Below are 13,647 nucleotides of genomic sequence, written 5' to 3' on the forward strand. Positions count from 1 at the left end.
AAGTAATAGTATCCGCAGCATCATGGGCAGCAGTATAAGAATCCCACCAGTCCGCAGCAGGACCAGTCAGACGTCCCGAAGCATATAAAACCTTCTCCCGATCAGTGCACTGTGCAATATTCAGCATCTTCTCAACAGACTTCAGTCAATCATCCGCGTCCAGTGGATCAGGTGAGCTAGCGAATGTAGGTGGCTTATGACTCATGAACTCTCTATGCTTGTCCCGGGGTGGAACTGGTGGTGGTGGTGGAGGCAGTGGCACTTGTTGCTGCTGTTGCTGTTGTTGTTGCTGCTGTTGTGCCCTCCTTTCCTGGCGTATCTCATCCCGCTCCTGGCGCAACTCTTGCCGTATATCTTCTCTTTCCTGACGCATCTCTTGGCGTTCCTGCTGCATCTGGGCACGCATATCAGCCATAGTGTCTGCCATTTGCTGCATCACCGCCATCTGTGCAGCAACCAGTGGGTCAACGCCGCCTGGTGGAGGATTGGGGGGATTCATCTCTGCAGGCTGTGGCTGGGGTTGTCTGTATATCCTCCGAGTATGTCGATTAGGAGGCAAATCAATTCCACCACCCCGCCTGGTATTGACCATCTGAGTTAGATACTTATGGTAAGAAAATAGTAGCCAAGGCAGTAATTACAATCATGTTTATTTGGGGGATTTATTAGCTAAGTAGATTAGTGTGTCACCTACTAAAGCTAATACAATACCTTATAGTGGTACATGCTAAGATGTCCATCTATACTATTTCAATCAATCAAAGAAGCAAATCAGGCATTGATCATCAGAACAATCAACCAACATTTTTAATAGAGAAAATAGTTTTAATTTTGTCTTAGGCTTCCTATCTCTTAAAAATGTCATAGGGGTAGGGATTCCAAGGTGTGAAATCCGTCGTGTCTTGGAGTAGAAAAGGTAAGAATGATCAGAGTAGAACAGTAGAAGGTGAGACAGGATCAAGATAAGGTAAGTATGGAATGAATCAGAGTAAGATAAGTAGGTAAGGGTTTTGTCCATTTCTATCTAGGTTTCGTCCTACAGTCAACATTTCCTCTGATACCACTTCTGTAACACCCGGCTTTAAGGAACAAAGCCAGGTGCATCTCATACATGCGCCAAGAAGACAACATATATAATAACAGAGTGTATAGAGATAAATGTCATAAAACATCAGAGAATTTATTACATAGCGGAAGACTTATTACAAAATAACATAATAAAGATAAAACGAACTAAGGATCGTCGGCGCCAATGTCGACTGGGAAACGCCACCTAGATCAGATCGAACTACTCAGTGTTAGGCGGCTCCTCCTGAACCACCTGATCATCTCCTGTGGGGGGGGGGGTGTGAGACAGCAAGGGTGAGCTCACACATGATCATCGCTCAACAAGTTGTGGGGAATAATGTGACACGAACTCACCAAAGGTGGGAGCTCATGTGAAGTGTAAGGCTGATCAATGATAGGGGTTAAAGCTGAGCATTGCTTTTAAGTAGTTGGTCAAAATTTTATTAGCAGTTACTAAGTGTAAGTAAATACCAAACCATAAGTAAAGTAATAGAACAAAATTAATAACAAACCCATGCAATGCAAATGACAAAATTGAATTTAAGTTCCATAATTTAAACATCAGAGAGTCCTGAGCTGCTCATGACCGTGAGCTCAGCTAGTATACCAGTTTTACACTCTGCAGAGGTTGTACCCTTTACCCACAAGTCATGTTACCCATCTGCCAAGGGGTCATGAATCCCATACACTTCTACCTAGGAAGCGCGGCAGGGCAACACTACGAGGCCTTTACAAAGTTCCACTAGCTTCCGAAAACCCGCTACAGTTTATGGGAAGATCCAGTACAGGGTTCCTGGCTGACCGCCATCGCAGCAAAATCAACAAGGGACCTCCCCGCACTGACCTCTCCCCTACTGCCCTTGCCCCTTTCGGGTAAGGTAGTCTTCCACTAGATTTCCTAATTAGTCAGCCAAGGGCGTCCCATTAAACCCTTGTGGTGGCACGTGGTTCTCAAGTTAAGCTCTATGTTCCAATTAACATTAATGATCTCAACATGAACATAAATAGAATAACAAAAATAACTGGAACATAGAGGTAATAAATGATTATCCCAAAACCATGTAAAGCAATAGCAAACTACCCAAGTGATTCAGGGGTGAACAAGGTAATGAGATAAACAATCTAGGGTAACCTATTGGGTCCCATCAAAATTAACCTATGCATGGATAAGTGATATTAAAGAACATTATTGGGTAAAAAGTGGTCAAGGGCACAACTTGCCTTCAATGAGCTCCTGCTCAGCTACTTCAATCTGCTGCTCACCAGGATCCTCAGCAACGGGCTCTTCTACTCGCCACAATACAAACAAGCACAGGATATAGGGAAGATTAACATTACACCAAGCATGTAAACAAAATACACAGAGATATTCTACATATTAAAATAAAAACCTAGGAACTGGAATCATAATTTTCTGAGTTATAGATTTCGAGTTATGCATTTTCAAAAGTTTTATGTGCTTTAAATAGGATTAAGTGATAAATAAATTTCTTGCTGTTTTCATGACATAACAGAGGCCCTAGGTGCTAAAGAATAAAATTACAAAATTTTAGGAACTGGAATGAAGTGATTTGGAGTTAGTATGAATTTTCTATGAATTTATTAAGTTCTAGTAATTATTTTCATATTAAAAATTTATTTAATAATCATTTTCTCTAGTTTTATTATGTTCTGGACTGGGCGCACCATTTCCAGAGAACTCAGGGGCCACGGGGTAAATAGTTCTAGACACAGTGAACATAGTCGCAGTACCGCGGGTTGATATTCTAGAATCTCAGGGGCTCTTTAGAAACTCTGCCACGGTGAAGGGGTATCGTGAAGCATTGGCCGTCGGATTAGAATCCAAGCGCCCTGATTGACTCGCCTCTCACGCGAACTTTTGAGCGATATGCACCCTCCGATCAGATCTCGACGCCCTAGATTAAAAGAATCTCTCAACTGATCCCGAGCGCCCGTGGCCGATCCAACGACCAAGCCGAGCCCTAACCAAATAGTCGCGCTGATCTAATCGTAGCCGCACATCAAACGCTCAACGTCTCCTGCTTCATCTTCCCTCCTGGTGGTCGAGCACGGCGGCGCCCGAGCCTCCAAACGGTGGCGCTTCCGCCGCCGCGGCGAGCCTTGCTCTATTCGCCGCCCCAACCCCGACTAGATGGCGCTACTCGATCCCCAGGTCTCGGCAACTTACATGGGGCCCTATCTACACACTCAACAGTTGCGACCACCCGGCTCTCGCATTCAGCGGGCTGCCGTGAAGTCCGGCGACGAATCCACCCTCACCGGAGCACTAAACTTCTAATCTTCCGGTGCTACATGTTGAGGACATAAAAGCGAAAGGACTGGTGGTGAATTACCGGTGAATCGATTGGAGATAAGCCCTGGCCGCGGGAGCAAGCGGCCCGGCGGCAATGGCCAGCTACGGCGGGAAATTTCGAGTACACCAAAGGCCCCCCGATCTCCCGGGTTGACACAACCGCGTTCGCGCCCACACGAGGAAGCACTTGACTCCCACCTTGGTACCGGAACTCCCCTCAATCTGAGTATGGCGCGGCAGCGGTAGAACGGTCGGGCGGCGGTGCTTGGTCGGACGCGCTGGTTCTAGGTTGCGGATGAAGTCAAGACGGCTACGCAGGGTCTAGTTTTATACCGGTCCTATCCTCACTACCACGCCGCTTGCACGCCGAGCTTTGCGGATCTTGGCACAGCCCGCGCCGAATTCCGCGGGAGGAAGACGACCAGGACCCGACTGCGGGTCCCGACGCCAGACGGAAAGGAGGCACCAGAATCCGGGGTCCAGTCGTCAGTAGCCGAGCACCGATGGGCTCGCGCGTGAGTGAATTCGAGGGAAAAGAATAGAAACGGGCCGAGCGCGTGGGTTGGCCAAGTGGGCCGAATTCATGTTTCCTGGGTCCATCAGAGTTAAAAGCTCTTTTCCTTTTATGTTTTCTTTCTATTTCAAATTCAAATTTCAAATCAATTCTAGGTTTAAGTTTCCAAACTTTGTGGCAAGTTTATTCTCAGTTTATATATTCAATTTGAACTTACCAATATAGGATTTATTCATTTATGAATTTATCTTGTATTTTATAATATTTCTTTCTCTTTTCTAATTTCTAGAATTTCATTTAGATGTCAAATTCCACTTTGGACTTTAATATATATTTTTTTACATTATTTTTATATTGTCATAAAATGCACACAAAATAAAAATCTCAGCATGATGCAATGATTTAGTGGCATATATTTTATAATTATCTGCTTCAAAATATGGTGTTCACATGTGATGGCACAAAAAGTTCAAACTCCCACAGATAAAGTCAACTTGTTTCTCCCTTTGATATTAGCTCTTGCAAATTACAAATTGGGTATTACATTTATGCCCTCTAGAATGAATATTCAACACATCACCTAATTATTCTATGGTATGTACATTTAGTTGTGTGTGTTGGCTTCTTTGTCCATATAATCAACACAAATTGACTCCAACCTAAACCGTGTGTTTTCATTGATTACAGTGCTATTCATAAAGCATATAAATGTCTTTACATGAATATTGGGCGTGCATATATTTGCAGGGATATCATCTTTGATGAGCATATCTTTCTATTAAAAAATCCTTCATCCAACATTAATTCACCCTCTTAGGGCAGTAGCAGTATCTACCATAATACTAATCCAATACAAACAACACTAATGAATATAGCAAATATGCTGACAAATCTTCCTTAAGGCCCTCATAGTTAGGGATGAAAACGCTCGGTAAACACTAAAACCATTACCATTTTCATATTTCTTATCGGAAACAAAATCGAAAACGGTAACTCCAGAAACGGAAACGATATCGGTATTTCGGAAACATCGGAAACGAAAGTCCGGTGCGGAAAATACACCGGTAACGGTCGAAATCTAAAATATGATCGGTAAACATATCAAACTTCATAATACAACAAAGTTGACAAAAGATCACAAAGACCACAAGTTCACAATTCATGATATAACAAGTTCACAATATAACGAGTTCACAAGAATCACAAATTTATAATATAAAAAATTTACAAAGATCACAAGTTCACAATATAACAAGTTCATAGTATAACAAGTTCATAAAGATCACAAGTTCACAGACTCAAAGTTCACAATTCACAATATCCACTCGATTTAGCTGACATGGCATGCTTACTCATGAAATATTTTTTCCTCACATAAAGAGTTTTTTCACAGCCTCACAGGAAAACCCTAAAAATCTAGTGTGTGGAAAAGACAAACTGTCGACTCTCTATCATTATATATTACTAATACATAACATGTGCATAGTAAAGGGTAGATTCGTTCGAGAGACCAAATCGTTAATCTCAACTGCCTTCCAACACCATCTATCCAAAAAAAATCTTAAGACATCCAAAAAATACAAAATAAGTAATCCTTTTCCAGAGACGTACAAGCGATGCGAAAAAATCACATGCTGGAAAATTCCGAAAAAAATTCGAGACAAATTACGGAAAATTCTGAGACACAAATCCAGTAATTTCCGACAAAACTGGTAACCGAAGGAAACGGTTGGTAAAACACCACGCCGATTCCGATAGAAAATTCTGAAAATCGATTCCGTTTTCGAAAAATACCGTTACCGGTGAATCCGATCGAAAAATTTCGAAATCGGTTTCCGGAATACTGAAAAATTCCGAAACCGTTTTCATCCCTACTCATAGTAGCAACATTGAACCGATAGAAACTTCCAACATGCAACAACTCATGAATCTAAGCACGTCCCTCACGTGTGAAGACCATGCCTACTGCGATGCTAAGAGCCACTTTAGGATCTGTGCTTGATGCCTTGCACCCAATAGAAGTAATGACATCTAGTGCATGCTCCCTAGCCTCAAACTATCCGCCTTCATGTGCTACCTTGGGAGCACCTCTGCTAGCTACAATCTTTCAGGCACAACACTCATGACGCCTTCTCTAGCTGCCCCATCTACTACTAGCTCTCCACCATGGAACAACGTGGGCCCCTCAGAACTAGGTGTAGCAGCAACACCAATACAACAATACTCCCTGGTACTAATGGGCCCATTGATCCAATCATTTCTCATACTAATGTTGCATGACATTTTTGTATGGTACACATCTAAAATATAATATCAGGTGCCAAAACAATGTGCTAATAGTATGGTGACATATTCTGTTATTTGTACTTCTATTGAAGAGCCATCATCACATGTTAAGCTATGAAGAATCCTTTATGGCATCATGCAATGCAAAAATAATTTGATGCCCTCATTAAAAACAAGAGCTGTCATCTTCTCCCTTCCCAGTTGGCCTAAATATCGTTGACCCCAAGTGAATTTTCAAACTCAAATACATGTATGATGGATCTATTGAGCTACAAGGTTTGTTTAGTCGCTAAAGGTTTCAAACAACAATTTGTGATTGATAATGATGCCACCTTCAGTCTAGTTGTGAAATCAAGCACCATTCGCCTTTTATTATCGTAAGCGGTTTCTCGAGGATGGTCACTTCAATAGATTGATATTTAAAATACTTATCTTCATGGATTTCTTGATGAAGGCATTAATATGAAGAAACTATAGGGTTTTGAAGACTCCACTCATCCCAATTATATATGCAGCTTGATAAATCTTTATATGGTCTTAAACGAGCATTATGTGCTTAATTATCTCGGTTGAGTGGCACCTTGCTTCCGTTGGGATTTCAAGCATCCAAGGCAGATGTATCTCTATCTACTTTTAATCAAGCCGACATTCACATATATATATTCTCATCTATGTGGATGACATTATCATCATTAGCTCCTCATCTTCAGCTACTGATCGCCTCCTTCAACAACTTCAAGTTGAGTTTGCGATGAAAAATCTTGGTGGACTCGGTTATTTCCTAGGCATTGAAGTTTATCATAAATTTATTGGACTGATCCTCACACAACACAAATACATCAACGACCATCTATTGTACACTAACATGGAGAATTCTAAAGATATCGCTACCCAGATGTTGCCTGCCGACAAGCTCTTTCTAGACGATGGTACATCTTTCTCACTAGAGAATGCTACATGCTATCATAGTGTGGTTGGTGCTCTCTAGTACTTATCGTTCACATGTCCTAATATATTCTTCTTGATTAATCGAGTTTTTCAATATATGTCAGCACCAATTGTCTCTCATTGGGTGGTACTAAAGTGTATCATGTGGTATCTTCATTTCACCTCTAGTCTAGGGCTCTCCATCATGAAGTCTGGTTGCTCAGTACTTAGTGCTTTTTTATGTAGGTTGGGCTAGCAACCTGGATGGTTGTCATAGCACCGATGGTTACACTATCTTATTTGGTGAACTTATTTGGGTGCAAGTACTACTTAAAAAATTTGGCATGCCACAACCATGGTCGCCGACTCTCTGATATGACAACATTAGCACTACTTATGTCACGGTAAAACCACATTTTCATCATTGCGCCAAACATATAGAAATTGACTATCATTTTGTTCATGAATGGATGACGTCTCACTAGGGATGGCAATGGGGAATTTCCCGTCGGGTTTTAGCTCATCATCCCATCCCCGCGGGGATCCCCACGAACGCTTGCAGACATTTCTTCCCCATCCCGTTCCCCGCGAGGATAAATCCCCATCGGGGATCCCCATCACCGCTTAAATTATAATTAGGACGTACTTCATATGTTATTAATGCAAAACATTGTCACTTATACACGTTATCAGATGTAAGAAATCATTATATGCATCAAATAAACACAATTGTATAATGAATGATCTCTTGACAAGGATCTATTTATCTTTATCATTAACTATTACATGAAAATGTCGTCACGTGTAAGTTTAATGGGTCACCGCGGGTAACATGGATGGGAATGCTTCCTAACCGTTCCTATTTACCCATCGGGGAAGAATTATGTCCCGTTTACAACCCCGTGGGAAAAAAACTTCCCCATCTCCATCCCCTAATGGATGAATTCCCCATGGAGAATTGCGGATCGGGTCCCCATTGCCACGTCTCACTAATTGGATATGCAGATCATGTCCTCTAAAAATCAAGTGACCAATTTCATGACTAAGTCTTTAGCTGGTCCATCATTTCAAAAAAATTTGTAGCAATACGAACATAATTTCATTCCATCTAGATTGAGAGGGTGTTTGTGAAATCGAGTGTGATGAAAACATTGGGTTTATGACATTGGAACATTGTGATAAATTATTATTGTGATCGCAAGGTGATTTGCATGCTTTTGGATATAATGCATGTGTGCTCATATATGATTTTGATTTATACATGTGTGTTAACATGTGTTTCGATATTGTTGTAACACACTTGGTGGAATGGTGTTGCGTGAATTAACCTTGAGTCAAGTCGTGGATTTGTGCCCGTACACGATTGCGTGTGTTGTTGATGTGCAGGTGATGACCGAGGCGAAGCATGGTCGGCAGCAGTGACGAAACTAGATTTTGGTATAAAGTTCAGGGAGGAACTGTGGTCCTTAATCGGAGATGTTGTACGGGTGTTTTGGTCGAAGCATCGTTGCGTATCATGATTACGTGCGTTGAAGACGTGCACAGAATGACAGAATAACACATTTGAGATATATTGGAAATATCTTAAATATGAATATGCTGCTCCAAATCTAATTCTTTTGAGTTGAGTTTGTTCCAAACAGTGTCTAAATATGTTGGATGTTAGCCTGCGTTAAGAGCATATCTAACAGCTCTTAATTGATTTAGCTATCAATATCTTAGATTAGTACCTCTCTGACAATATTTGAGATGTAAACAAAGACTATTCTCCAACAGCCTTTTAAAGATCTCCTAAATAAGAAGTTAACTCCCGTCTTGCATGGTGCACGCAAATGAAATGGCGCATGCATCAGCTGCACCTTGAGGTGGCAATAGATTATGATCCAAATAATTATTCATATTTTACTAGGACTCAATTTTAATTAAAAATGAATAAAATAAAGTGGAAAAGAAAAAAAAAACGAAAAGAGAGCATGCATGCTTCCTTGGTATGGCCGTATGGCTAGGAGTTTCAGCCTACGTGAGGGCGTTTTCTCAGCGTATGTGGCCGTGGTGGCGAGCCATGTTCGGCACAAAGGCTGGAAGCGAGCCAGCTTTTTATGGAGAATGGCAGCTGTGGAGCGGTCTGTGAGGACGCTGAGGTGAGGCGACGTTCAAGCGAGGCCAGGGCGCGGCAGCCCATGCGGTGGAAGCCCAGCTTGGCCCGTCTGCCAGGTCGGCTCAAGGGGAGCTGAGTCGTGGCCCATGCGGTTGAGCAATTCTCGTCACTCTCTGGAACAGCAAGATTATTTCATTTATAACTTTAGATCCGGAAGTCTGATCGACCTGATTCCAGTTGGGTTTGATTCATAATCGTATCTAGTTCAGTCTGTGAAATTTTGATATCGATCGGAGTTACGGATTTTGCTCAGCAACGTTTTTATTAACGTAACAACAATCTGTCCAGATTTATAAACGTGTATTAAATTGGTCTTGTGATTTGGAGGTGTTATAATTATTTTTAAGCTTCGGCAATCATTCACCTCCTCTGATTGCCCACAGGAGGATATGGTTTTTATGATTCATCAAATCGCAAAGGTCTGAATACAACGGACATTAGCTGACTACCTTATTTCCTAAAAGAATGTAAACCATGTCTTCCGAGAAAGTCAAATATTCTACATTTTAACTAAATATATGTAAAAATATATTGATGTATAATAATTGTCATTAGACTAATCAAAGCATATATTTTTATAATAAACCTAATTGAAGATACGAAGGTAGCTATTGTCTTCTATAAAACCAGTCAAGATTTATGTTTCTTTTGGGATGGATGGAATATTATATAAACTGAACTCCCATGACCATTATATAGTTAGAAGGTAATGCACAACATGTGCCCACTGATGGGATTAACAACATTGCTCTACCATCACTCCATCAGTCCACCTTATGTAGCCACAAAAACCACCCTATGCGGCTATAAAGGAAGCTCATCTCTTCCCTTATCAAGACTTTATATAATTACTATACCAAACTTGGCATTCAAGGAAGTCCCTTTTTCCAAAGAAAGAACAAAAGGAGAAAGAGAAGAGGAAAAGGGCAAAAGATATATTCTAGTTGGGGCTCTTTTGAACATAATTCTAGCAGTACACTAGTTGGTGTCATCTTTTCTCTCTTCCTCATTATAGATGTCCAAATGGGCAACCCGACATGGGTACAGCTTAAGCCCGCTTAGTCCCAATATGAACAGTGCCGAGATAGGCACGACCTGTTTTGGCCCCGATCCGTGCCATGTCGGCCCATGTGTCCATCCAGGAGCTCAGACATGACACAAATAGACTTAGAATGGGCTGGACCGACTCGATGGCATGCATGCATGGGTGGACCGTGCCACCCACTAGGCCGACCTGAGGAGGAGTATTATCCCCTCCACCGATATGTAGGACATGACCTCCACGTCCTGTGGCAGATCCGTGGCATTGGCGTCGATGGGCGAATTGTCCTGCCATGACAGCAGCATCTCCCACACCCACAACGTCTGTCGCATCTGCGGTGTCGGTCAGGTGTCCTGAAGGGGCATCGTCGGAGCCTTCACCGGCGGTGGACCCTTTTGCATAGAGGATGCCCTTTGTCCGGGCGCGCTCTTCCTGGTGAGTAGTGTTTTTTTCCATTCCTCTCTGCCATTGTTTCTGGGTCCTTACCCGCCATTCCTTTAGTTTGTATGTATCACACAAAACGATGAAGGACGCGGCTCGTGCTGCGAGGGAAGGCACTTTTCCTTCATCGGCGCCCGCGCCGTTGGTGCCGATGGCATATCCGAGTGGCACGGTCGCGCTGAGCCACTCGGGGGAAGTTGTGTCAACGGTCGTGCCACCATCATGATCGGAGGGCCTACAGGCCAGGCGATGCTTCTGTGGTGGGCGCGCTCGGTGCCTTGCTGCCTCCACCTCCCTTAGGTTCCTTGTCCCTGAGTGCGGTGAAGGCGAGCCACTTGGGAGAGGTCGAGGTGGCGAGAGTGTCATTGTGCCTTGATGTCCCTTCAAGCGAGCCCGGTGGCGCCCTTGCGTCGGCGGTTTTGCCACCTCTGCCACCCCGACTCCTCCACCTCCGAGTGCGAAGAGGGTGGCTCTCGCGATGCTACTGGCCCCTACAGTTGGGACCACTTTGGAGTAGTGCTCCGACGATCTCTGTCCTCCTCTCGAGGTGACCAGAGCAAGAGAGGTCGAAGTAGAGGAGTGGGGGATCGTCAAGAAGGCTTACACATTGGCTTCCTAGATCTCATGGGTTATCGATGTGCCCATGCCGCCATTGAGGAGGTGGCATCGATTGCTTGCTCGACGATCACAAGTCAGATGCTTCCTGTTGGGAGCCTAGCTTACTGAAGATCCTCAAAATGCCTTTACCTTGCTATATGCAAATGTGTTTCGGGTATGCGGTAAAGAGCGGACAAAGTTGGGCTTTGACCGAAGCAATGAATAGAAGAGATTTGTCTGTATATATGCGCGGCAAGGACGTCGGTCGAAGGTTGCTGGCTTCGACGTAAAGAAAGGATCAAGCGTGAGGTAGCAAAGGGGGAGAAGCAAAAGTCTTATGAGACAAGAAAGAAAGGGAAAAGGCAATATTACCCCTGTACTATTTGTTAATCATATTTGTAAGCTTCGTGGGCATGCATGTAATTTCATGAGTGATTGTTCGTCTTCCCTATAAATAGATGAACAATTCCGTGTAAAAATTCACCTTTTTGAAGGTCCTTAGCTTCGTTCCACTTAGCCTTCGAAGTATCTTCAAGCTATCTTGCACAAAGAAGCCGAAGGTATGTTTGTAAACTTATTTAATATGAAGGGAAATGGAATGAAAGTGCTAAGGCATAAGAGATGAGTTTTTGCACTTTGTCATCTATCACCCTGTGGTTTGATATTCTTTCATTCACAGTTCCTCTTAAGAACCTTCATCCTCAAGGTCTTACTTCGAAGAAGTAACAACATGTGGACGAAGGTTCATATTTCTAACTTGTGTTGCCTTTTTTGATACCTTTATCAATCGAAAACAAGTGACCAACATTGGTGCCCACCGTCGGTGATTCCATGACCACAACAACTTACATCATGCCACCAAAGTAGGCAACGTCAACCAGCTCTATCCTCAGGACCTTGGACCCCAATCAAGGGGACGATGTTCTCCTCAGGGAGGCAAGAAACCAAAAGAGGAAGGTCATTAGCCCAGAACCACATGATGAGGAGCTTGATCAAGAGATCAATAACCTCGAAGTAATCCACTAGCAAATGGAGAGGCACAGGGAGAAGATGCTTCGTCTTTCTGAGCTTCAGAAAAAAGATTGACGAAGCAGCTGAATAGATGCGCAATATTGAAGCGCAAGATCAATACAATTACAAGGATCAAAACTATGAGGGTCATAATCATGACAATATTTGTCATGAGTCATTCAACTTCCAAGATTTCATTTATGACGAAGCTTCACCACTAACACCAGAGCTGTAGGCGACACCCTGTCCACCATTGTATAGACCTCCTACACTACCAACGTTTGATGGTCTAACTGACCCAAAGCAGTTTCTCATGTGCTACGAAGCTACCATATCTTCATATGGTGGTAACTCAGCAGTAATGGTGAATTCCTTCATCATGGCGGTCAGGAATGTGGCCTAGAATTGGTATTCATCGCTTCAGCCAAGGACTGTCACTTTGTGGAAGAAGCTAAAAGAAAATCTTGTAACTACCTGATAGGGTTTCTAGTCAAAGCTTGTTACTGCTCAAGCCCTGTTTCAGTGCACTTAGGATCCGGATGTATACCTTCGGTCATTCATCCGAAGGTTCCTTCGTCTATGGGCTCAAGCACTAGCAGTTCAAGATGACATAGTCATTGAAGTCATGGTCAAGGGGCTCAGGCCAGGGTCAGCAGCCCAGTACTTTGCAAATAAGCCTCCACATTCTCTTGAGAAGTTGTTGCAAGAGTACATAAGGGCCAACAACGACTTCTGCCAAAGAAGGGAGGAGTTACAAAGATACACCGAAGCCGCCAGGGGCTTTGGCCAAAGATTTCATCCAAGGCATGTCCAAAGCATCCATAACCCGGTGCAGAGTGAAGAAAATATGGTCCAGTCTTATGGTCAATCAGGACAGCAACAAGCAGTCTCTTAGCAGCAACCTTCTCATAGCACATTCCGACCGCCTGCTGTGAGAGGGGGAAGGGGAGGCCGAACTTTTGGAGGCAGGTTCAATGCACCCCCAAGAAAACATTTTGTTTGTTTTGTGGTGACGACAAAGGCCACACAACAAGAACCTATCACCATACAATCAACAAGTAAAAAGAGCTTCCTTTGTCAGCCACTCAACCTTCCCAGTAAAAAGAGCATTTGAATTGTTGAAGTTGTGGATAATATGGGTTAGTTAATGTGGAGCTTCAGTCCAATATCTACACTTATAGGTTTTATTGAAGTGAAGTGATAGTTCACTGTTGTGCAGCATTAGCTAAACAACTATTTATTATTGGTAAAAAATTCACAACATCTGAAGTTGTGATGTAATTTGAGAA

At 43.0% G+C, this 13,647-nt stretch overlaps 1 protein-coding gene across 1 annotated transcript; it reads left to right on the forward strand.

Annotated features, from left to right (window-relative positions):
* Positions 1 to 10,577: 10,577 nt before the first annotated feature.
* On the forward strand, positions 10,578 to 11,938 carry LOC100383909 (uncharacterized). The gene is made up of 2 exons (NM_001176533.1): positions 10,578 to 10,744; positions 10,811 to 11,938. The coding sequence occupies exon 2, from the start codon at positions 11,126 to 11,128 to the stop codon at positions 11,474 to 11,476; it is 351 nt and encodes a 116-aa protein (NP_001170004.1). The 5' UTR covers positions 10,578 to 10,744; positions 10,811 to 11,125; the 3' UTR covers positions 11,477 to 11,938.
* The last annotated feature ends 1,709 nt before the right edge of the window (positions 11,939 to 13,647 follow it).

The sequence above is a fragment of the Zea mays genome, chromosome 5 (genome assembly GCF_902167145.1).
Source record: "Zea mays cultivar B73 chromosome 5, Zm-B73-REFERENCE-NAM-5.0, whole genome shotgun sequence".
Classification (NCBI taxonomy): domain Eukaryota; kingdom Viridiplantae; phylum Streptophyta; class Magnoliopsida; order Poales; family Poaceae; genus Zea; species Zea mays.

Coding starts and splice junctions, on each gene's coding strand:
- LOC100383909 (NM_001176533.1), top strand. CDS start 11,126: ATGTCCCTTCAAGCGAGCCCGGTGGCGCCCTTGCGTCGGCGGTTTTGC.